Source organism: Triticum aestivum, chromosome 4D (genome assembly GCF_018294505.1).
Source record: "Triticum aestivum cultivar Chinese Spring chromosome 4D, IWGSC CS RefSeq v2.1, whole genome shotgun sequence".
Lineage (NCBI taxonomy): Eukaryota > Viridiplantae > Streptophyta > Magnoliopsida > Poales > Poaceae > Triticum > Triticum aestivum.
In genome coordinates, this window is record NC_057805.1 from 48,058,216 (window position 1) to 48,082,229 (window position 24,014).

Genomic DNA, 24,014 nt, shown 5'->3' on the forward strand with positions numbered 1-24,014 from the left:
GGCAAGACCCTTGCCGAGGGCATCAGCGGGGCCACAGCCAGGCCCGCGTCGACCAAGACTCCACCGCCGTCCCCAAGCAGCTGCTAGCTCAACCAGCTGGGAAGGCACCTGCGTGGCGACGGGCGGCCTCTACGCCGACTCAGCAAGCACCTGCGTGGTAGCATGTAGATCTTCGTGAAGACCCTACCACCGCACCACATCAGCTGCCTGCCTGCCTACATGGCACCGCATGCATCGCTGGCCTGGGCACGTGTCGAAGCAAGGCGAGGCGGCAACGGACGGGACGGGCCTCGTTCCCGTCCCCGATAAAGCTAAGGGACACCTAAGCGACGCATTAAATGCGTCTTGTCCTGTAATACGTGCGATAAGCTCGCGCATTGTAGACCTTTTCACCTCCTGTGTGCCACTGTGGCAACCCCTTTTTCCCTATAAAAGGAGGCCCGAGGCGACCAGGAGAGGGATTCGGCATTTTGGAACTACGCAGCCATCGTAGCTAGTTCAGAAGCTCAAAAACACTCAATACATCCACCAAAGCAAGACTAGGGTTTTACACATCCTCGTGGCCCGAACCTGGGTAAACGATCCGTGTGCTTTTTGTTAGACCTGCTCTCCTCACAACCCCGCGCCCGCCGACCGTAGAAGTGATTCCAGTGATCCCATAGGTGTCGTTCTCACCGACATCTCACAAGACCATGCGCGTTGAAGTCCGGCATCATGGCGATGATGTCGGTCCGGCGAGAGTTGTTGCTTAGCGGGACTACTCCCACTGGCAACTTAAACAAGGGTCCCTTGGCGACCTTGCCGGCCTTCGCGGCAGCCCTCGCGGCCTTGCCGGACCGCTCGACCTCGCCATCACGGTTCACGTCGAGCTGGAAGAGCCGTTGGCAGAGATGGGCGTGCCTCATCACCGTAAGGTTGTGGTCGAGGCCGGGGCGGAGCCTCATGATGTCGGCGGCGTTCGTGAAAAGCCAGGCCGGCCTCCCCTTGTTGTGCAGCGGAGCGATTCGGCGGCGGATGAAATCCGCCCCGATCATCTCAAGGGTGAGCCCGGCCTCGGTGAGGCGAAAAATCCTGGTGGTGGCGACCATGAGCTTCGCATCGTCGGCATCAACATCGCTCCAGTCGCTCCGCCGAACCGGCGGCGCCTGGCGAACCCAGCAGAAATATTGTGGATCATCCTCCTCAATCCAGCACCACCGGCTCTGCCATTCTTCCCACATCTCCTTCTGAGCGCCCTCCGGGTATGCCCCCTTGGTCCGTGGGATCCAGGCGACGCAACCGGAAATGGCGCCCCCCGGTTGGATCCGAGGGAAGAAGTAGTGACGGAAGAGCGCCGTGTTGGGATGCACCCCGGCAAAACCCTCGCAGAGGTGCGCAAAGAGAGCCATGCACGCCATGACATTTGGGTAAAATCCAGATGGAAGCCGTAGGTGTGCATGACGTCGTTGAAGAAATCAGAGAAGGGGGGCAGAGGCCGCAAGAGAAGTAATAAACGAAGAATGGATACCGATTTGGGGCGGCCTCGACGCAATTGACGGGGATGACACGCGTGGCTGGATGCCCCGTCGTCCCCCCCCCCCCCCGTCTTGCACCCCCACAGGGGCTTGAAGTAGTCCCGCAGTTCGACCACGTCGACTGTCGAGGGGAAGTAGGCGAGCTGCGTCCGTCGCGCCGCCTGCTCACTCTCCGGCGGCTCCGTCGCCCCGGCATCTTTGGCCACTACCTTGCCCTTGGTGGATTTGGGAGCCATGGCGGCTGCAAGAAGCGAGGGGCAAAGGACAGCGAAGGCGCGGCGGCGGCGAGCAAAGGCGAAAAGCTCGAGAAAGAGGACGGAGGGGGAGGCGGCGGCTCTGAGATTGGAGAAGACGCAGGAAGGGGGGGTAAAGTGAGCAGCGCGCCCGCGGTTATCCCTTTTTACGGGGAAGGCGCGGGTCGCCTCCTTTCCCATTAACCACGACGTGACGCATGCATGTAGAGACCGCCCCACGCATGACCCCCACGTCACGCACGACCCCCCACGTCGCGCGTTCAACGCGGGTCGTGGGGAAGCGCAGCAGACGAAGAGTTACTACGGTAAAGATCCGCCCCGCCTGCCCGCGCACCGTTTGGGCCTGGCCCAACAACGTGTCGCGCTTATGTGTGGCCCAGGCCCGGGGGCTCCTGTCGGTGTACCAAAGTAGGGGCACCCCTTTGTACCCCTTTATTTGTGCACGGGCAGTCGGAGCCGCGCGCCGCGGCCACACTAAGCAGGGCAGAGGAGGGGAGCCGGAGAGAAGCCAAAGCACAAGATGGCCAAGGCAACGCCAAGACCAAGAACACAAAGGACAGAAGGGCGAAGCAGGCTCCCCGGCAAGGGCCTTGCCGGGGCGGCACGCTCGACGCCAACAGAGTGAGCCACCCTTGAGCCCACGGGTTCCAACCCAACCAACCACATTGGAACTAGGGCCCAGGAGGCACCTCCGTGGTGGCATGCAGATCTTTGTCAAGACCATAGATATATGAGATCAGATAAGAACCAGAAGACGGCGACCCTCGGCGAGATCCTTGCCGAGGAGATCCATAAGACCCCCGGCAAGCGCCTTGCCGGGGACGACTGCAACGCCACGGCAAGACCCTTGTCGAGGGCGTCAGCGGGGCCACTGTCAGGCCCGCGTCGACCAAGACTCCACCGCCGTCCCCAAGCAGCTGCTAGCTCAACCAGCTGGGCAGGCACCTGCGTGGCGACGGGCGGCCTCTACGCCGACTCAGCAAGCACCTGCGTGGTGGCATGCAGATCTTCGTGAAGACCCTACCACCGCGCCACCTCAGCTGCCTGCCTGCCTACATGGCGCCGCATGCATCCACTGGTGCAGAACCGGGCTATAGCACCGGTTCGTAAGGCCCTTTAGTGCCGGTTCTGTAACCTTTAGTACCGGTTGGTAACACCAACCGGTACTAATGGATTTTTTTATTTCTTTTGGAATAAAGAAAAAACAGCCCACCTACTGGGCCGGCACGGCCTGCATACGACTAGAAACCCAACCTCTAGTTGGGCCAGGATGCAGGCCCAGTAGGCCCCACAGGGCAGAAGACTTGCAATAGGCCCACAAAGGCCTGCTTAGAGAGGAGCTCAACATGGTAGCCGCGGCGGGGGCTTATAAACCGGTGCGAGCTCCTCTCAACTAGCGAGGTGGGACTAAACATTGTGCACGACGGGTGGCAGCGCACCCTTTAGTACCGGTTGGTGGCACGAACCCGTACTAAAGGGGGGTCTTTAGTACTGGTTGGAGCCACCAACCCGTACTAAAGGCCACCAGCTCTTTAGTACCGGTTCGTGGCACGAACCGGTACTAAAGGTTCGCCCCGACCTGGTACTAATGAGCGCCGCCCGCCTAGCCGTTGGAACCGGCACTAATGGTCACATTAGTGCCGGCTCAAATACCAACCGGGACTAATGAGCTGAACATTAGGCCCTTTTTCTACTAGTGATCGCTGGCCTGGGCACGTGCCGAAGCAAGGTGAGGCGGCAACGAACGGGACGGGCCTCGTTCCCGTCCCCGATAAAGCTAAGGGACACCTAAGCGACGCATTAAATGCGTCTTGTCCTGTAATACGTGCGATAAGCTCGCGCACTGTAGACCTTTCCACCTCCTGTGTGCCACTGTGGCAACCCTTTTTCCCTATAAAAGGAGGCCCGAGGCGACCAGGAGAGGGATTCGGCTTTTTGAAACTACGCAGCCACCGTAGCTAGTTCAGAAGCTCAAGAACACTCAATACATCCACCAAAGTAGGATTAGGGTTTTACGCATCCTCGCGGCCCGAACCTCGGTAAACGATCCGTATGCTTTTTGTTAGACCTGCTCTCCTCACAACCCCGCGCCCGCCGACCGTAGAAGTGATTCCAGTGATCTCATAGGTATCGTTCTCACCGACAATTACCATTCTTCAACCAAGTATACAGTTTTCAGAAAACTAAATATACACCCCAAGCATACTTTACGTATTTCTTATTTTCACGTGGTGTATGTACGGGCGTAATTTAATGACACTTTTGATGCACATATACAGGATCTACAAATTCTAGTAATAGTGTAATACAAACTACGCCACATGTCCATTCTGTATGCTTTTCACCAGCAGCTTAGCTGACGAAGCGGTCCCCACCACCGCGAGAACAAAACCAACGGCGATCATCGCCGCATTCAGCACGACGACAGGGCGCGATAGCCGGTCCCAGCGGATCTTGAGGTAAAACGCGCAGGGGAATATGACCGAGATGGCCACGCTGACGAGCGAGCCGGTGAGGCTGAGCACGTACTGGAAATATGGAACCGAGAGCGCCAGCGCCAGGATGAGGAGAAGCCCCGCCGAGCCGATGCTGCCACGGATGATTATCCGGGCACGAGGCCCCATGGTCGCCGGCAGGTGGTGCTCGAGCTGAATGGCGAAGGGCGCGAACTCGAGCGCGTACTTGGTGACCGGCGTGAGCACGGTGGCCCAGAGCGCCACTTTGGTGACCAGCAGCCCCGGCGGCATGCTGAGCGTGACCTGGGAGTTCACAGTGGGACCGAAGAGGCTCGCGCCGACAAACGCGAGGCCCGTGTAGAGCACGGCGACCATGGAGAAACTCGTGACGGAGACCTTGGTGAAGCTGGAGGGGTCCTTCATGACAGTGTAGATGTTGGGGAAGACGATGTGGCCGGCGTAGCTGAACATGTAGAGGCCGGACACCGTCGGGATCTTGTCAAGCCTCAGGACTGGGATGTGCTTGCCTAGGCCGACATTGCTGAAGGCCGCGGTGCAGAGGATGGTGACGAAGATGACCATCGACATGAGGATGCCGGCGAAGGAGAGGAAGGAGATGGACGATAGGTTCCTTAGCCAAAGGCTGGGAAGAGCCACCAGCACGGCGATGACGGTGAGCAGCTGCGTGGTGCTGAGGCGCAGCCATGGTAGGTGGAGGCGGACACCGGCGAACACGAGCGGGATGTTGTCGCTGAGGGAGATGGTGTAGGAGACCAGGGCGAAGAAGATCTCGAGGTAGATGAATGCAGAGGCGATCAGCCGGCCCTTGGAGCCGAACGCCTGCTGGCCAATATCCTGGTACGTCTTGGAGCTGGGCTCCTCGTCTAGGCACCTGCCGATGATGTTCGCGGTATAGGCGCACATGATGCCGAGCCCGACCAGGAGGAAAATAGAGGCCCAGCCGCCGTTCTCCAAGGCGTAGGGAGTGGAGAGCTGCCCAAGTCCTGGAAAAAAAGGTGAATCGGTGAGTTAGTTAACTAGATCTAATCAAGTCTCAGCCAAGTGACCCTCCCAAAAATACATGGATCTCAATGTAAAATCTCATGAATATAAGCATGGACTGAGACATAACCAAATTTCAGTTGAGTGAGATGTAGCAAGACTGTTTAGAGGTTAAAGCTGCAATATTTGGTCAAATTCGAAGAAGAAGAAGAAGAAATGTTATAGTACCCCCACTTTTCAAAACTTTTGGATCAACATGTAACCATGCATCAGTCCATCACCAATTCATGCTACTTTTGGAGTACCAGCACATTAATTCTTCATTTTGTACTTTGATTATGAATAATGTGTAGTGTTCAGGTGACTATATATCAGCTACAAACTGTACCAGCTCAACATGAAGTCATTCCGGCATTTAAAATGTGAGGCACAAAGTATGTATATGTATACGTGGCGTAAGCATTTTATTTTACCTATGAGCATGCCAACCATGTTGATGACCGACTGGGCAAACGTGCTGGTAGGCTTGCTGTGGTGCTGCTGAGTGGTCACTGCCACTGCCTCGACCCTCCCCCCGCCGTCGGCCTCCTGACATGGCTTGCCTGCTTCGACGTCGCAGGCATCGCGGCCCCTGCTCAGCTGCTGCGCCGCGAGCCGAGCGCCGTGCATGCTCTCGCTCGCCACCTGCTTAGGCTGCGGACACACCAACTCGCACCACCGACTCGCCATTTCTGCTTCCGTTGGCGAGCGAAAGTGCGGATTAGTGTATAGCTGAATGTGCTACTACACGTCTGCACTCGCCTTGTGAAAAACGACGTTGTGCTCGTGCCTATTTATAGCAGTTTCTTGATCAGGGTCTAGATGGAGAAGGAAGATGGAATCTTGGAGCGAGCAAATTCTGCTAATGACTAATGAAAAACTAGTCCAGCTGTTGGAAACAAAGATACAACGTTCCAACCTGTCTAATTAGGATTCTCCGCTTAGATATGGTCACTCCTTTTTCAGCCGAGTCGATTATTCTTCTATTTATCCAGTGAGTGTCCGAGTGACAATGTGACATGCTCGGCAACAGCGCGAACCTGGGAATTAGGATGCGTAAAAGTATCGGAATGCCGGAGGAGGAACCTCTCCCTGCGCTGGTCGCGTGTGTCGTCCAGGTGAGCTGGATTTGGAGGCGGCGTGGCAACTGGCAAGCCCTGAGATGTTGCATTCAAGTGGAGTCAGAATTCGGATTCCTCCGGGCCAACGAGCAAGATGCCCGATTTGTTCCGGGAATGTGGCACACGGTCCGGAAGCCACCACCCTCGTCCCACTTGAAGATGGAGTGCGTGGGACATGGTAATTGGCACCCAATGCAAGCGGTCCAATGTTCATCGTCATCGTTCGCTTAATTCGGATCTGGTCCATCCATGCCACCACACATATATGCTCCGCCGCAGGAATTTGCCGATGGCTGGCGCTTAACACATGGGTGGATCCTGGATGAAAACGACCGTGGATGGATATGTATCTAGATTTTGCGATTCCTTTGAGCCGCCGTATCTTCCTCACTGCTTGGAGGCTGCTCGTTACAGTTGATGGACGTGATAAGCGTGCCGTGCTTAATTCAATTAGTTTTTTTTGTTACAGCGTTCCTCTTTAGTTATTTCTTTAGGGGAAAAGCTTTCCTTCAGCTGACCGATCTCTCGCACACATCCGCCGGCTCCGTGTCCGTTTTATCGCTTTCCGCGTCATGTGCGTTCATTTTCTCTGGGAGGGCAACACTCCTGGATTCGGGAGCGCGGCGGGGTCGGCGGCGTTCGGCGACCGGGGCATATCCAGAGCAGTGGCGACGGCGGTCGCCGACGTCAACTCCAGCAGATATGGATCGGAGACCAACCCCCCCCCCCCCCCCCCCATTCCCCCCGCATTTCTGGGCGACCATCGTCCTAGCACCACCAACGGTAGACACAGCGACATCACAACGCCTTACGTCCACACACACACTACAAGTTTCTGCAACAATAATGTTGTTGCGGAACGGCGGCAGCGAAGACTGCGCTGCGCGCCTGGAGATGTTTTTGTAATTTTTGTAGCAGGGGACTTGTTACAGAAAATTAGGCGCGGCGGGATGTGTCTTTTCAATTTTTGCAACAAGGGTCTTGTTGCAGAAAATTAGAGAATAAGAGTTTTTGCAACAGGGGACTTGTTGCAGAAAATTAGAGAAAAGGAGTTTTCGCAACAAAGCTCTTGTTGCAGGAAATTAGAGATGCAAAAATTTCGCAACAAAGCTCTTGTTGCAGGAAATTAGAGAAGATTTTACGGTGGGTTGGCGGCGGCCCCGCGCGGGCGCAGCTCTGTCGGGGTCGGGTCAAGAATATTTTGTTTCTGCAACAGAGCGTTTGTTGCGGGAAATAACAAGTGGGCGTGCGCGGACAACGGATCGGACGGCTATCAGCTCAGGTATCCAACAGCCATCGAGGCGATGGATAAAATGTAAACATTGACCGGCGGACGCGTAGCAGCGCCCTTTAGAGGAAAAAATTGCATTGTGGGCCGATAAATTTTGCGAAGGGTATAATTGTACACAGTTTCAAACCATTCAATAAACTTTTCTTTTTGCGAATCAATGAGCTTTATTGATCAATTATCAGGATTACAACTTGCCGAAGAGTATGAGCGAGGGATGTAATTAAGCCATAAGCATCTACACCTAGACTCACTCGTTCTTTTTTACGTCAAGATGAGCTGCTACATTACCATCTCTCCCAATAAAACTCAAAAGGAAACTAGAGAAGTTCCCACATAACTCCTTGATCTTATGTTTTTTTTTGAAAAGGGAAATATATTAATATTAAATAGATATCAATTACACCTAGCCTCTGACCAACAAGATCTCTAAAAACATTCAGGATGTAAACAGCCAAAAAAAAAGGAAAAAAAAGAAGAAGAAAAAAGACCCTGCCACGGTGATCAATCATCCACAGTAGCAACACTCTAACCACCACCAAAGACAACACCCGAACTAAAAATAAGGTTCTTCAAAAGCAACGCCTCCAAGGAGGAAACAATGCACAAGCATTGTCGTTGCCCGATAAAAAATCGTAGGTTTTCACCTTCAAGAAAGACCGCGTTCCCAAAATAATGCCTTCAACAAGGTCACTGCCAGGCATAGCCAATAAAGGTCAGACCTTGGTTTTTCACCCTGAAAATGACGACTCGGTACTCGAAGGAGCACCACCAACAAAGAAGTCCTCCAATGCTACCGCCCCACTTTCGGAGTCCACTACTAGAAGTCTCGTACCACCAGGCTCACAGGAACTCGTGCCCGGTTTGGACGGGAACATATCCCCCAGGCCAAGTCTGGACAACTACATGTGAAGCAAAGTCTTCATCGCATCCAAGACCCTGCCTTCGTCGCTTGCAGTTCCTCCAATCACGCCATGGCATTCTTCGCATGTGTTGATCCCTTGGAAATCTTAGTGCAGACATGTCCCGAGGTGTCAACAAAAATAGAGCTTCGCGATACCCCGGTAAGCTAGTTATGCTGATGTTGCGGGTGTACTCGACCGGACCAATCCAATCAAGGTGTCCAAAAAGCGTCATATACGCCAGTCCCTGTTTTCCTTCGAAGGAGAAGTCCGAAACTCGCCGATGACGAAATCAAAGAGGACTGATCTCAAGTAGAACGGTGACTTTGCGCAAAGATCACTAGGGTCATGAGGGACGCGTCCTCCCCGCTGCTCCAACCGCTGCCGCACCCGAGGGCCCGCCCACGGCTAGAGATCCACCGCTGCCGATAGCCACCACCGCCGGAAGGCGGAGCAGCAGCCACCGGCCCTTGCTGATCTCATGTAGAATGCCTTCAACTTCTGATCATTCAAATTTGTTGATCTTCCACAACTTGACTATCTGTGGCGCGTCTATTTCGATGTGAACGTGTGGCAGGGCTCTCTGTAGTGCCATCCTAACCCCATCACGGATCTCTAGGGCCTCCATGGTTAGTGGATTTGCCGCTCTCTCATACTAAGCTTGAGCTGTCAAGAAGTTTCCATTACTGTCCCGCCAAAAACAAGCCTATAGCACCAGACCTGGTCGCCTACATTTCATCCAAATCATACTAGTACTGTTACATGCCTACATCCGACATGCTAGCGCACACTAGCAGTTGACGTGGCCTCTCAAACAAATTCAAAGGGTTTTGTTGAGCAAAATCGTGAGATCTTTTTGGGAAGCTCCTCTTGATCTCTATCTTTACTGGTTGTTTTTGTCATGTTATCTTTTCTTTGTACTGGTTGTTGTTTTCCTTGATGAATATCAAATATGATACGTTTTCAAATTGCCTGCTCCAGGGTCACGAGCGGAGGAATGTCCATCGGCATCGAGACCTAACTGTGTTGTTGTTGGATGAGGCCAACTCTGGCCTTGTCTCCAGCTTTGCACAAATGCGTCGTCAATACACTCATGGACTTAGCCACCGTGCACGACAAGACTATCGTGGTCACCATCCATCAACCCAGCTTCTGCATTCTCGAGCTACTCCATCGTGTCACTGTTCTCGTTAATTTTGTCATCCATAACGATGTCCGGCCCCACAACTCTTGCTCTTCCTCGAGGCCCACCTTGCCACCTCGGGCCACTTCCTTGCCACCTCGGGCCACTTCATTGCCACCTACTTCAACGTCCCCGTCGTCATTGCCATCATCAAACTTACCATGCCATACCAACAAGACCCTAGGCTAATGCATGCGTTTGTGCACCATGACATGTATGCAAGCTCAATGGTAGCTGAGGTGCACATCCTCTGAGGGCGGTTCATGATCATTGTATTGCGGTCATCGTAGTTGTTCGCAGTGAGGCTTTGTGGACTAAATTGTACCCTTGCACCAAGTTCATGGGCATGCAGTGCAATTTCCTCATTTAGGCACTTATGGTCATGTCAAAACACGATCAAATCCCTAAATACATATAGTGTTATTTATTTCTTGGATTTTTTTGTATTATGATTTCTTGGTAAAAAAATAGCTTGTGTATTTAGTTTAATTGGTAGGATCTTTCAGTAGGGCATTTTGAACACTTTAATTTATGGCTCACCATAATGAAAATGGGCCATTTTACAAAAGTTCTTCACTTCCGTAATAACTTTAACGCAAATCTTCAGAGAAATTCCTCCTTTTCTTTTCCATATTGCCTTGATTGTGAAGTATAATAAGTTGACTAACAAGTGATAGAATGTTAAATTCCTTATTCTGTGGCAAAGTTACAACATACATATGCATATATGCTCATGTGGAATCTTTCACCGTGACAAGAAAAGAATGTTGCGCACAAATTGAAATATATGGATATTGCTATTTCTTTCATCTCAGAACCCCCTTCCATGATGGCTGGAAGTAGGAAAACATCTCGCAATCATATCTTGTCACATGAGACCCCAAAGTGATTCCCTTGAAACCTGGCTTCATAGTAGCCATGGAAAGAAATAACTCTTCCAGGTCATATTCGTAGGATTCGGCTACAATTCTGGGCATGCTTGTGTTAGGGTATGGGAAACAAATCACTAGGGGAACAAATTGTCTAGTGGACTTTTGATTCTCCTTCCATCATCCACACTTCACTGACAAGCCTGTGGATTTGCCTTCCCTTTGCCTCCCGCTCCGGCTGCTGGTGGCGGGGAGGGGAATTCTGGTGCCTCCGCTCCTGTTAGTAGTGTACGTTGCGATTTTTAAGTCCTCGCAGGCGCAGCGCTCGGGCGGATAGCAACGCTTCTTCTTCGAGTTTGTCTTTCGGGCTTCGATCCTCCTCGAGTTCGTCCGTCTGGACGTAGTCGACGAAGCTATGTCATTCATTCCTGTCATTTCCTTGGGGCGGTGAGGTCAAGATTTCCCGTCATGTGGTGAGATTTGGTGTCTGGTGTTTCAGATCTATGCAAGGGTTCAACGGCAACAACTACGGCTCCAGGGCGCTGGTCCTTAAGGCACGTGCATAAAGACTTCACTGTTGTCATCGACAAGGTCAAGCCGGCTTCGGTAGGGGAGGGGGGACAACGGCGTGTTGGTGGCTTATTCTAGTGGAAGTAGTGGTCGTTTGGTGATCTCAAAATCTTGATGTAATTTTTGTTATGTTTGAGATGCTTTGCTTTGTACTTCCAGTGATCTTTTATAATAGATCTGATCATTTTTGAAAAAAAACACGTTTAGCCATGTTGATTTTTCCTAAAAATACAAATAGCAATTTTTTTGAGGCATACAAATAATTATTTTTCTAAAAAGAAAAAAGATGTGTGGGCTGTTAACCTGGGCTGAAGACTAATCGAGGGCCGAAACAGGCGCATATTCATTTCTGGGCCGCTTCAACGGCAGGCTACAACAGGCCTGTTTGCAGAAGGATAGGTGGGGGGAATCCGTTGATTCCTTCCTTGCAGCAGTCCGGCGAGGGAATTCTAAAAAAAAAAAAGGTCCGGCGAGGAGAGAGGGGGCGAGATGGGGTCGGTGGTGCTGCCGACGCTGCGGCGGAAGCGGGAGGTCGACACCGCCATCCGCGACACCCTCGACAAGGTCCTCGTCCTCCGATTCGGCCGCGCCTCCGACGCCGCCTGCCTCCAACTCGACGACGTCGTAAGTGCGCAGCACATCGCCGCCGCAGCGCCTCTCCCTTCTCCTCTCCCCCGTAGCTACCGAAAGATTCCACCGGTTCTCGTCAAGTTGGTCCATGAATACTCCACTAGGGGTTCCTTATTCCTTCTGCACAGATGTGATTGGATCGGTAGGCGAGTCCAATCTTATAGCTGGGAACAGTTGGTTCAGTCTGATTAAGTTCTTGGAGGGCCTTTTTACTGTCAGGTTATAGCGAGGTAGTCATTTCCTTTACTCTTAAGAGTGATTGCACTGTTGTCTGTTCACAAATACCCAGTAGTATAATTTTCCCGGTGGGGATGAAATGACAAGCCTGGTTTCTGCGATTACAAACTTGGTCGCTTGAGCAGGGCAGGGTTAAGAGGCAAATCCTGATATTCAAATGACTTAACCTTAAACTGGATTACTGAGTATATTCTAAGCAGAATCTGCCAATCATGGTAAAAGCTAGATTGTTAATACACATGTCTTACAGTGACGCGACATGAACAAAATAGGAGCAAAGGAAAAGAATGCTTGAACATTCCTAGGTCATCCTGCCTAACTCCTGGTGGCTACCACCTCATTTGTTTGATAGGATAGTTTGTAAATTAATTGAACTTACTGATGGCAAGCTTTTCATTCACGTCCTTTTCTGCATCGAATTTTATGAGTTCTGTAATATGTATGCCATTTTCTTAATTTTATCCTCTTCTTGCTGTTTCAACAGCTCGCAAAAGCTTCTTGGGACATATCCAAATTTGCAACGGTAGCATTAGTTGACATGGATTCTGAGGAGATTCAAGTGTATGTTGACTATTTTGATATCACGTTGGTCCCAGCAATCATTTTTTTCTTCAACGCTCATCACATGAAAATGGATTCAGGGTATGTTATTGTTCTTTATCTGTTGCTATGATGCTGTTTAGATATCTGTCTTACTTTTTATACTTATATATGAATTCATGTTGATACCGTTCAAGCCTTTTCCTTCAAAGTTTGAAATGAGCTGTGTGTATCTGAATAACACCGACCTCAATTTATCACAGCCTATGATGTATTTCAAATACTGCCTGGTTAGCTGATATATTATTTCCAAATATTTGGCACGCTGTGTTCATGTTGATTTCACATAGATATGTATCATGATGTAAAAATCTGAGACATCCATTTTCCTCTGAAACTACTGACTACCGAGTTTCTTTTAACCACTACACGGAAGATCTACAAAAGATTAAAATGTCTCATTTGGAATTTCAAGTAGATAGATTACATGAAAGGTTTATGAATAAACTTTCAAACATTTGTGTAAATGTATCTGTGGCTGCAGTCCGAACTTCATCGAACTTCATAGAGTTGGTTAAGTTGATACTGAATTGTATGCACCAACATGGATATCATACTAGTTACATTTGATGGCATAATCTAGCTGCAAAATAAATGATGAACTTGTTATAATGTATATGTACAGGACACCTGATCACACAAAATGGATAGGCTCTTTCAGCAGCAAGCAAGACTTCATTGATGTTGTTGAGGTGAGTGGGCAAAAAGTGATGTACTTTCTCCAAGTCTTTCAGTTATCTGATTCGACTATTGACAATGGCAAGTTAACCATGTGAACAACATAATTCTTTTGCTTTCATGGTAAGTGCAGATTATCATGATATAATTGTAATATTAAATCTGTACATGGAATCCATTAATGTTAATCAGTTGAAACTAAAAAGGAGAACTGATTATAGTTAGCTGCAGATTATACACAAATACAGATTATCGATACTTGTCCATACATGTGTGAATTGTTGTTTAGAATCCACATGACCAAGAATATATGTGAAGAGAATAGATAAGCCCTTCATGATTGGGCTGATATCCTATACATTTTTGTGTAATCTCTTGCAAACGGTTGATTGGAGTACATGCTTGGATAACAAAAGAAAGCTGAATGAAAATGGTAATTTTTTTAATCTGTGGATACTGGTCCTCTACTGGAACCTATTTTCAAAATTGGATAAGACCACATAAGAACCCAAAGCCATACTATAACTTCTCAAAAGGTATACTTTGTAATAACGTCAGTACCCTGTTTCCTTTTGATGGAAACAAAATGGCATAGTATAAATCAACCTTCTCAACAAGGGTCCAACTACCAACATGGAGACTTGTCAGATGTCTTGTCGCACATGATATTTTTTAACCAGTTTCGACCACGACTCCCAGTTGAGCGTGTCATAGTTCTGTTGAAGGTTGTAGCCGTGGGTACGAGATGTCAATCCGGAGACGTGTCGGCGGCCAGTCCATCGACACGAAACGATTTCCTTAGCGGTACTCTGTCCAAGACCAATGCTCAGGGAAAATTCACTTGCACCTCTAGTTGTCCAAATGGGTCATCTCAAAGAAGTTATGGACCACACCTTTAAGGAGAGCTCTTACAAACGATCCATGGGGTGCCTTTTATAGGCCATTGGCCTTGTAAAAATGATCACCAAACCATTGGTGGGAAGGGAAACACAGAGCCTTTGTAATCTACTCCCTCCATGCTTGAAAAGGACTACAAATTTTGATTAAAGTCAAACGGTGGAAAGTTTGACCAAGTTTATAAAAAGACTATCAACAACTACAATACCAATTTAGTATGAGTAAATACATAATAAATATATTTTCATATTATACCTATCTAGTATTTTATAATATGAAAAGGACATGTACGATAATGTTGTGACAAGTGTACGAACAAGTGATGTTGACACTGATGACTTCCCGATTAAGATAGGATTGCATCAGGGGTCAGCTTTGAGCCCTTATCTTTTTTGCATTGGTGATGGATGAGGTCACAAGGGATATACAAGGAGATATCCCATGGTGTATGCTCTTTGCGGATGATGTGGTGCTAGTTGACGATAGTCGGACGGGGGTAAATAGGAAGTTAGAGTTATGGAGACAAACCTTGGAATCGAAAGGGTTTAGGCTTAGTAGAACTAAAACCGAGTACATGATGTGCGGTTTTAGTACTACTAGGTGTGAGGAGGAGGAGGTTAGCCTTGATGGCCAGGTGGTACCCCAGAAGGACACCTTTCGGTATTTGGGGTCAATGCTGCAGGAGGATGGGGGTATTGATGAAGATGTGAACCATCGAATCAAAGCCGGATGGATGAAGTGGCGCCAAGCTTCTGGCATTCTCTGTGACAAGAGAGTGCCACAAAAGCTAAAAGGCAAGTTCTACAGGACGGCAGTTCGACCTGCAATGTTGTATGGCGCTGAGTGTTGGCCGACTAAAAGGCGACATGTTCAACAGTTAGGTGTGGCGGAGATGCGTATGTTGAGATGGATGTGTGGCCACACGAGGAAGAATCGAGTCCGGAATGATGATATACGAGATAGAGTTGGGGTAGCACCAATTGAAGAGAAGCTTGTCCAACATCGTCTGAGATGGTTTGGGCATATTCAGCGCAGGCCTCCAGAAGCTCCAGTGCATAGCGGACAGCTAAAGCGTGCGGAGAATGTCAAGAGAGGGCGGGGTAGACCGAATTTGACATGGGAGGAGTCCGTTAAGAGAGACCTGAAGGATTGGAGTATCACCAAAGAGCTAGCTATGGACAGGGGTGCGTGGAAGCTTGCTATCCATGTGCCCGAGCCATGAGTTGGTTGCGAGATCTTATGGGTTTCACCTCTAGCCTACCCCAACTTGTTTGGGACTAAAGGCTTTGTTGTTGTTGTTGTATTATACCTATCTAGTATTGTACTCCCTCCGTAAACTAATATAAGAGCGTTTAGATTACTATTTTAGTGATCTAAACGCTCTTATATTAGTTTACAGAGGGAGTATGTATTAATAGGCTTTCCTGTAAACTTGGTCAAACTTTGCATCGTTTGACTTTAGACAAAACTTGCTGGCCTTTATTTCAAGTATGAAGGCAGTATTGTTGAAAAGTTCAATGATTGTTATTTCTTAACAGTACCTTTATCTGAGATTTTTGGTATGCAATTGTCTCTGCCCAACAAAAAACTTAGTTGATTGAAGGCAGCAGAGCTCATCTGTGATGGTTGGCATTCTGTATCACAGGTTCTTCTGTACAGCATTGCTAGACAAATATTTTTCATTTCACCTCTTTGTGATGTATTGATGGCAGGCAGTATTCAGGGGCGCGATGAAAGGCAAACTGATAGTGTCTTGCCCACTTCCACCAGAGAGGATACCCAGATTCCAGCTTCTTTTCAAGGATGTCTAATCACAAGAAGCACACATTCTCAACATATGTAACAGTCTTTTAGATAATGGAAGTGTTTCATCCCCCATCCTCTGCATACATATCCAGGCAACCAGACCTAAAGAATAAGCTGTTCATGGTAAGCAAAAAAGGGTACACTTGAGACAGCTTCGTGCTAGCTGGTGCATTCTTTATTCCTTTTTTTCGTTTTTCTGCAACATGAATGATCACAAGAGATGGATTGCAGGCGGATATGGAGATGTGCTTGCATGAGCTTGGTGATGAACAATCAAGAGTTGGCCTTTGCACTGGTTTGCATCAACTATGTTCCTCTATGTTATCATAGCATAACACTACAGCAATTGGTGTCTTGCCCTCTCTAGTCTGTGCAGTTAAGTAGGTGCACATCTGTTAGTTTGGTACAAGTCTGGTTATATTTTGTTTGTGATACAATCAATTGTTAAAATTGACATTTGCATGACATTCTCCATCTGGATGATATTGGGGGGAAAAAGACACGTCTTTTTGTTGTACTAATTGATCTTATCTTTATTTGAAGAAAAAAGCGGCGAACTCATCCTCCCTTACAACATCCTAGTTTTTCGAAAGGGCACTCACACCAATGGAAATATAAATTATACTACTACAGTGGGGGGAATTACACTCTATGTATCCACCTCTACCCCTTCCCTGCAAATCAATCAATCTAGAGAGATCAAACCTCGAATGTAATCTCCATCTCATGCTTGTCAACCATGAGGAAATGAGACCCTCTGTCTACCACCTTGTTGCCATCCTTCCTCACCCTGCTAAAGTGCTCACACGGGCTGATGTCAAATGTGAGTCTGGCCTTCTCTCCTGCCTTTAGGTGCTGTCTCCTGAACCCGATGAGCTGCTTCGCCGGCCGGCCGGCCGTTGCGTTGGCCCACCGGAGGTACACGAGCACCGAGTGCTTGCCGTCCATGGGGCCGTGGTTTTCCACCTCGACCACGGCCGGGAACTTGAGCTGATCGCACCGTTTGGGGCCAATATGTTCGACGTGGTAGCTCGCGACGCCTTCTTCCGCCGCTGGCGATGGCATTGTGCTCAGGCCTGCGAGCAAGTCTGTGTTGGGCTTGCCGGATGAGACCAGCCGGCGAGAGTAGCTGGAGTAGCTGAGGCCGTAGCCAAACTTGTAGACGGTCTCTCCCTGGTAGAAGCGGTAGCTCCGGCCGGGGTAACCGGTGGCCGGGTCGGCGCGCATCCGCATGTCGGTCATGGGCACCTTGGTGAACTCTTCCGGGTACCAGGTCACCGGCAGCCTCCCGCCGGGGTTGTGGTCGCCGAAGAGCACCCTGGCGATGGCGAGCCCGCCGGCCTGGCCGGGGTAACCGGCCCAGAGGATGGCGCCGATCTTGGGGTTGGTCTTGGCGAAGGTGACGTCCACCGGCCCGCCCGTGAGGAGCACCAGGATGACGGGCCTCTTGGCGGCGTCGGCGACGGCGGTGATGAGGCTCTGCTGCTGCCCGGGGAGCAGGAGGCTGGTCCTGTCGCGCCCTTCGCTCTCCTGCTGCTGGCTCAGCCCCATGAAGAGGAGCACGTAGTCGGACGAGGCCGCCAGCGCGGCCGCCTGGTCCGTGTCGGCCACGTCGCAGACCGCCGAGCCGCACCCGGCCAGGAACCTGACGTCCTTGACGTAGCCCTGGACCCCCTTGAGCGGCGTGACGGACTCGCACGGCGGGCCGAAGTAGTTGCCGATGAGCAGGCCGGGGTTGTTGGCGTTGGGGCCGATGACGGCGGCGGAGGCGACGGCGGCACGGTCGAGCGGGAGGATGCTGGCGTCGTTCTTGAGAAGGACGATGCCGTCCTGCGCGGCTTCGAGGGCGAGGGCCCTGTGGTCCGGGGTGCAGATGTCGGCGGCGTTGAGGCCGCCGTAGATGTTGGCCCTGGGGTCGCCGTCGAAGTGGCCCAGGCGCATCCGGACGGCGAAGAGGTTGTTGAGCGCCTTGTCGATGTCGTCCTCCGTGATCTTGCCCTGCTGCACGGCGGCCGCCGCGTGCTGCTGCATGTAGGTCCCGCAGTCGATGTCCAGTCCTAATTGACAGGTCAGGAAGGAGGATGAGTTTTAGTCGTGTGTTCACTGAACAAATGCAAATCCATGCAAAGTGGTTAGTGATGGTAACGTACCGGCCTTGAGCGCGAGTGCAACCGCGTCCTCCGGCGTTGGCGCGTACCGCTGCGCGTCACGCATGATGGCCACGGCGTCGCAGTCGGAGGCGACGTACCTGCACGCACGCACGCAAGCAACCAAAAGAGTAGACCATGGCATTCATCAGTAGCAGCGCGTGAAGACGACCGCACTCCCTCCCGCATGCATGTGACTTCCAATCGAAACAAAAAACAAAAAAACGCGTTCGGTAGGAGGAGTACCCGTCGAGGCCCCAGTCGCCTCTGACGGTCTTGGTGAGCAGGTCGGAGTTGGCGCAGGCGGGGACGCCGTTGATGCCGGTGTAGGCGCACATGACGCAGCTGGCCTTGCCGTCCACCACGCAGCTCCTGAACGGCGGGTTGTACGTGTCCTCCAGGTCCTGCGCCGTCACCCTGGCGTCGAAGTTGTAGCGGGCCACGCCGCCCCAGTCCTCCAGGTCGTACGCCGTCGCGTGCTTGCAGCACGCCGACGTCTGCAGCAGCGACGCCGACGAGTTCCCCTGCAGGCCCTTGACGAACGCCACGCCGTAGCGGCTCGCCGTCGTCGGGTCCTCGCCGGGGGTCTCCTGCCCGCGGCCCCACCGCGGGTCCCGGTAGATGTTCACGTTCGGGGACCACATCGTCAGCCCCTCCGCCTGCCCCAGGTTGTACAGCGCCCGAGCCTCCCTGCCGATCGCCTGCACGCATGCACGCCGACGTGTACGTGTCACGCAATGGGCAGTGAACAATAAAGGTAATGCGAAAAGGAGAAGACATGGATACACGTATAGTGTACTAGACAATAATTAAGACATGCTTGCAACACAAACTTGCATTGCATGGTGGCCACCAAGTTCGTGACGCCTTCTCAAAGTATGCTACCACCTCCCCTCCGAGTTATGAGACGGTTTGGATATTTCAATATAAACTATGTGCGGATTAAAATGAGTGAATAAACACACTAAAACATGTCTATACATCCGATTTAGAAAAATGTTAGAACATTTTATAATTCGGAACGGAGGGAGTGCATGAACTGCGGGTATATATGACTGAACAAGTAAGTGGTCCTTGACCGAACAAACCTAACAATTAGTTGATTTTTGCAGACTTTATACGGCCTAACAATTAGTGATCAGGAAGGCCTAACATAAAGTTGGTAGAACTCGAACATGAAGTTAACGACATACTTGATCCGGCAGTAATCTATCTTAAATTAGTAGTGCCAGAATCAAATCACATGCATATGGATCCAGCTAGCTGCTGCTGCTAACAAGAGGCACGGGCTGTGTACCGTGAGGCATGACCTTTGTGGCATTGTGGGCACGCTCAATAGTCCATACCCACGGACAACAGGGTAACCAAAAGGTTGGGTACGATGGAAAAGGCCCGATCTATTCGTATCAGATCTGTGTGTGCCTCAGCTCACATGTGGCCGGCTTCCCACAACCAAAAAGGCGCCACTTTTCTTCCCCGCGCAAACATTCTTCTCCTTGTCGTTGGCACTCACCACACTACGTGTACTCACGTGCTGCCCCTTTGTAGCTCTTTTCTAGGTGCCTCCGGGTGTTGGTGTACACACGGCAGTTTGTCCTATGGTTTGCAGGGAGGAAAACACGAAAGGAATTTGATAATTTGGACTTACTTCATTAGTTTAAGAAATTTTAAGACGCTCCCACTCATAGAGGCATGAGGATAATTTAATACTGCCTGTCGGTAGGCCAAGGGAAATCTGGCTACTAAAATATAGTTAGGACAAGATGAATATCTATTTTTTTTGACAGATTTGATGCCATCTCAGTTCAAATAGTGCCTTCCTTATATAGTATTATGATATTCGTTCAAAGTAAAATACTAAATATACTCCGAATATGGAGTATCATACTTGTCCAAATTATATCTTGAAGTATGTTATTTCTTCTTCTTGCCACATCCTTCTGTGTTGGAAGAAAATCTCATGTGAATGTTGTTAAATATCTAGGTTTAATGTCTTTGTACTTAAAATATAAAATATGCATATTAGCACTCTTTTTTGTATGTGTGTGGGGTGACAGAAATATAGTTTGTCTAAATTAGCTACTTGATTCACAATTAATATATACTTTGCACATAAACAAGTATATGTGATATGATCCACGTGTATTTCTAAAAACATCACACTTTTTCATTAATTTTTTTACTAATTGGCATTATTTGTTATACTTAGAATGCACCTTTGTGTTGAAACCAAAATTGGAAGCTACATATTCCAAGATCAATATAGTAGTATAACATCTAACATAAATTAGAATATTTATTATATCTTTCGTTGTTTAACTTCCAAGATTTTTTTGCGAGGTTATTTACCTTGAAGATTTGAGGACACTATAATTTCTTTCCTAGTTTGTACTATATATATAGAAGTAAAATGTCCATAATAGCGCCGTACAGAACCATGAAAAATAATGTTACCTGGCAAGAGGGGCTACCTAGCAAATCCTTAGCCCACGAGCATCCCCATACTGTACAAACAACCGCGCTCTTTGTCTGTTCCCAAATCACGGATCAAGAAAAGGAGCCCTCCCCCCCCGGTGAAAGGAAAGAAAATGGCTGGTGCATGATGCATGTCATGGCATGCACGCGCGCATGCAGGCATGCATGCATGATGCCTGGGCCCGATCGATCGACCCTAACCCAACCCAAACAACTAACTGTCCGAGACAGCGATCCAACGCAACATTCCATAATGAAACTGCCGCACGCCATTATGTGCGAGAAAAAGCGAAAAGAAACCGCCAGCAGTCGGCCCGCCCGCCGGCCAGCCGGCGAGCGCCGGCCAGTACGGGTAGCTTATGCGTGCGTACGTACGTACGTACCTGGCCGATGCGGAACCAGAGGTCGTCGTCGAAGGCGGCGGCGGTGAGGCTGACCTGCGGGAAGCTGGTGGCGCTGCGGACGGCGCCGTTGAAGTGGAGGCCCTTGCCGGAGGTGGCCAGCCCGTGCAGCGCCTCGTTCCACCACTTGTAGGCCGGCACGCCCAGCCGCGGGATGCCCGCGGCCTCGTCGCCCAGCTGCGCCACCTTCTCCGCCGTCGTCAGCCGCGCCACCAGGTTCGCCGCCCGCTGCGCCACCGGAAGCGTCGCGTCGCAGAAGGCGTACCCCTGCGTCGCCGCGGTGGACGACGGCCCGCAGGAGAAGGGCGGGTCGGCGGCGAGGGCCGGCACCACCGCCCCCAGCAACGACGACGACGCCGTCAGCAGCAGAAGCAGCGTCTGTGCAACCACCGTGCCGGCGTCGTGGTGGGACAGCACGGCCATGGCGAGACGAGTTAGCTAGGAGCCGCAGGGGGGAAGGGTGGCACGTGAACGGATGGGTCAAGGGAGTGGTCGCCTAAATAGGCGCTCCTGGCCAGTGGGAGCGAGGCGCGTGTCATCGACATGGGTTGCGTGTGACGTACTGCTATTATACTACTGCCATGCCATTATGCTATGATATGATACGCTGCTAGTTACCCATCAGCAAGAACAATCTCACCTTCTCATGCATGCTATAAAGTGGAATATGTGATGTTGCACCCGTGCACGCGTTGTTCTTTCCTTTAGGAGTGGATTTAGTAGATTTTTAATTAGGTGCGTAGATCATGAATTGAGATATGTAACTTGCGTGCCCGGTGGTGTTCCCATGGAATGGGCAGATCCGTTTCGTGGCCTCGGTTAATTGAGATAAGTAAAGGCTAGCTAGTTGTTGGCTCTACATGAATGCGTTGCTTTGCATCCTTGTCAATCTAAATACCTACCCAAACAAGAAATTTCTGTTCCCAACAGCTATTTTTTTTGAACCGGGCATTACCCCTTTCCATTACTTTGACATAACGGAAATACAACGTTCTCAGGCTGAAACTACTAAGGAAACTAGAAAAGGGAAAGCGAGTTCAACGCATCCTTGGAAAACCCACTACAAGCACTCGTCGTCGAGCAGCTTACCGCGGGGCGAAAATCCAAGGACACCAAAACAAGAGCTAGACCTACTCAAGTACCAGCAAGGGTGAATAAAGATGGGACACCAAAAGGGCTCTCGCAGGAGCAACACCAAATGCCCACGCAGGAGCAGAATAAACAGTTTGAATTGAAGTGAAGGAACCAAAAGGAACACTTCTGACATGGCCCAACGCTAGCCGAGATCCTCCCATCAGTCTTGCGCCATCTCGCCTGGTGCCGCGCAAATCCTCATCATGTTTGAAGCGCTAGCCCTTAGCATGTTGCCCCCCCTTCCATCGCCTCCCGATCCGCTCCAGTCATCATCCCTGCCCAATAAGCTATAAAGCCACATGCGGAGTAAATCACAAAGAAAGGAGTCTTTAATTTTTTCTGTTCAAAGATAGCTTGGTTGCGGCAATTCCATATTGCCCAGCATATGGCCGCTAGCACAAAAGTATACAACTTTTCCCCATCTGGAAGGAATACATAACACCACGAGAAGTATTGCCAAATATTGTTCGGGCACTTGTCCGTGCCAAAGACACAGCCCACTATCCTCCAGAGTAACCACAGGGCATGTAAAAAACAGGTGTTTAGATTTCTCTCTTTCACTACAGAATGAGCATTTTGGGTTGCCAGCCCAGCGTCTCCTGCTCATGACGTCCCTAGTCAAAATTGCATCTTGAAAAACTTGCCACAGGAAGATTTGTATTTTTAGGGGAATCTTAGCTTGCCGAATCCACCTGTAGTTGCACCCTGCTATATTTCTCTCTAGATAATCATAAACCGATCTGGTTGTGATTTTTTTCTTTTTGCTAAGGTTCCAAACAACCTGATCAGGTTCTTCTGATAATTGCCAGGAAGCAACCGTAGCCTTAAGTTCATCCCATTGATCTAGAAGTGAGGGGTGGAGTTGTCTCCGGAAGAAACCACCCCCCACACCACTTCTGAACTTATCCACTGTGATTTCTTGGTCATTGCAAATGTCATATAACACAGGATATTTCTGATTCATAGGAGGGTCATCATTTAAGGAATCTTTCCAAACTCTGGCTAAATTACCCGAGTTCATTACCACTTTTCGTCCAACTAGATAGTACTCTTTAACTTCCATAATTGCCTTCCACATGGGGGAATCACTAAATTTGCACTTGACCGAGGCTACCGTATCTTTTTTTAGGTATTTCGCTCGAATCGCCTCTTGCCACAACCCCTGCTGTGTCTCTAATTTCCACCACCACATGGTGAGCAGGCTAATATTTTGTTTCCGGAGATCTTTCACTCCCAGGCCTCCTTTGTTTTTAGATCTACAGATTCTGGCCCATTTCACCAGGTGATATCTCTTGCGTCCCTCGTGTTCTTGCCAAAAGAAACGTTTACGATGTTTATCCAGTTTCTCAATGACCATCTTTGGCAGCAAAAACATGGACATATAGAAGTATATAATGCTAGTAAGGGAGGAATTAAGAAGGATAAGCCTTCCTCCTGAGGAGGCCGCATTGCCAATCCAAGATTCATAGCAGTTAAGGGATCTTTCATCAGCAAAGTTCCAGTGCAGGTTACGAAGGGTAGAGTAGCTGACTGGCACTCCCAAGTATTTCATTGGGAAATGTCATATTTGGCAGTTGAAAAGGTCTGCATAAAAGGCTAGTGTATCATCATCCCCTCCAATGCATAAGATTTCACTTTTCAGGAAGTTGATTTTGAGTCCTGACATAAGCTCAAAGATGTAAAGCAACAGCTTCAGGTTTACAGCAGCACTTTTATCGTGTTCAAAGCAAATGACCGTGTCATCAGCGTATTGAATAATGGCCACCCCATCTTCAATAAGGTCTGGTGCTAATCTAGTGAGCAATTTTTCT

At 49.9% G+C, this 24,014-nt stretch overlaps 3 protein-coding genes across 4 annotated transcripts; 1 reads left to right on the plus strand and 2 right to left on the minus strand.

Annotated features, from left to right (window-relative positions):
• Positions 1-4,080: 4,080 nt before the first annotated feature.
• Positions 4,081-5,955, minus strand: LOC123099568 (amino acid transporter AVT1H-like). The gene is made up of 2 exons (XM_044521701.1): positions 5,700-5,955; positions 4,081-5,228 (listed from the first exon to the last, which is right to left on the minus strand). Exons 1-2 carry the CDS (start codon positions 5,953-5,955, stop codon positions 4,081-4,083), a joined length of 1,404 nt encoding a protein of 467 aa, XP_044377636.1.
• A 5,632-nt stretch (positions 5,956-11,587) lies between these two features.
• On the plus strand, positions 11,588-16,513 carry LOC123096097 (thioredoxin-like protein 4B). Its single transcript, XM_044517701.1, has 5 exons — positions 11,588-11,822; positions 12,550-12,707; positions 13,291-13,357; positions 15,953-16,169; positions 16,278-16,513. The coding sequence occupies exons 1-4, from the start codon at positions 11,688-11,690 to the stop codon at positions 16,049-16,051; spliced, it is 459 nt and encodes a 152-aa protein (XP_044373636.1). The 5' UTR covers positions 11,588-11,687; the 3' UTR covers positions 16,052-16,169; positions 16,278-16,513.
• Positions 16,514-16,642: 129 nt separating this feature from the next.
• LOC123096096 (probable beta-D-xylosidase 7) lies at positions 16,643-21,549 on the minus strand. Of its 2 annotated transcripts, none has more exons than XM_044517700.1 (4): positions 21,106-21,549; positions 18,440-18,894; positions 18,197-18,294; positions 16,643-18,103 (listed from the first exon to the last, which is right to left on the minus strand). In XM_044517700.1, exons 1-4 carry the CDS (start codon positions 21,490-21,492, stop codon positions 16,746-16,748), a joined length of 2,298 nt encoding a protein of 765 aa, XP_044373635.1. In that variant the 5' UTR covers positions 21,493-21,549; the 3' UTR covers positions 16,643-16,745. The 2 variants fall into 2 exon arrangements, with proteins under 2 accessions (XP_044373635.1, XP_044373634.1); XM_044517699.1 differs by having other exon boundaries at positions 21,052-21,549.
• Positions 21,550-24,014: the final 2,465 nt, after the last annotated feature.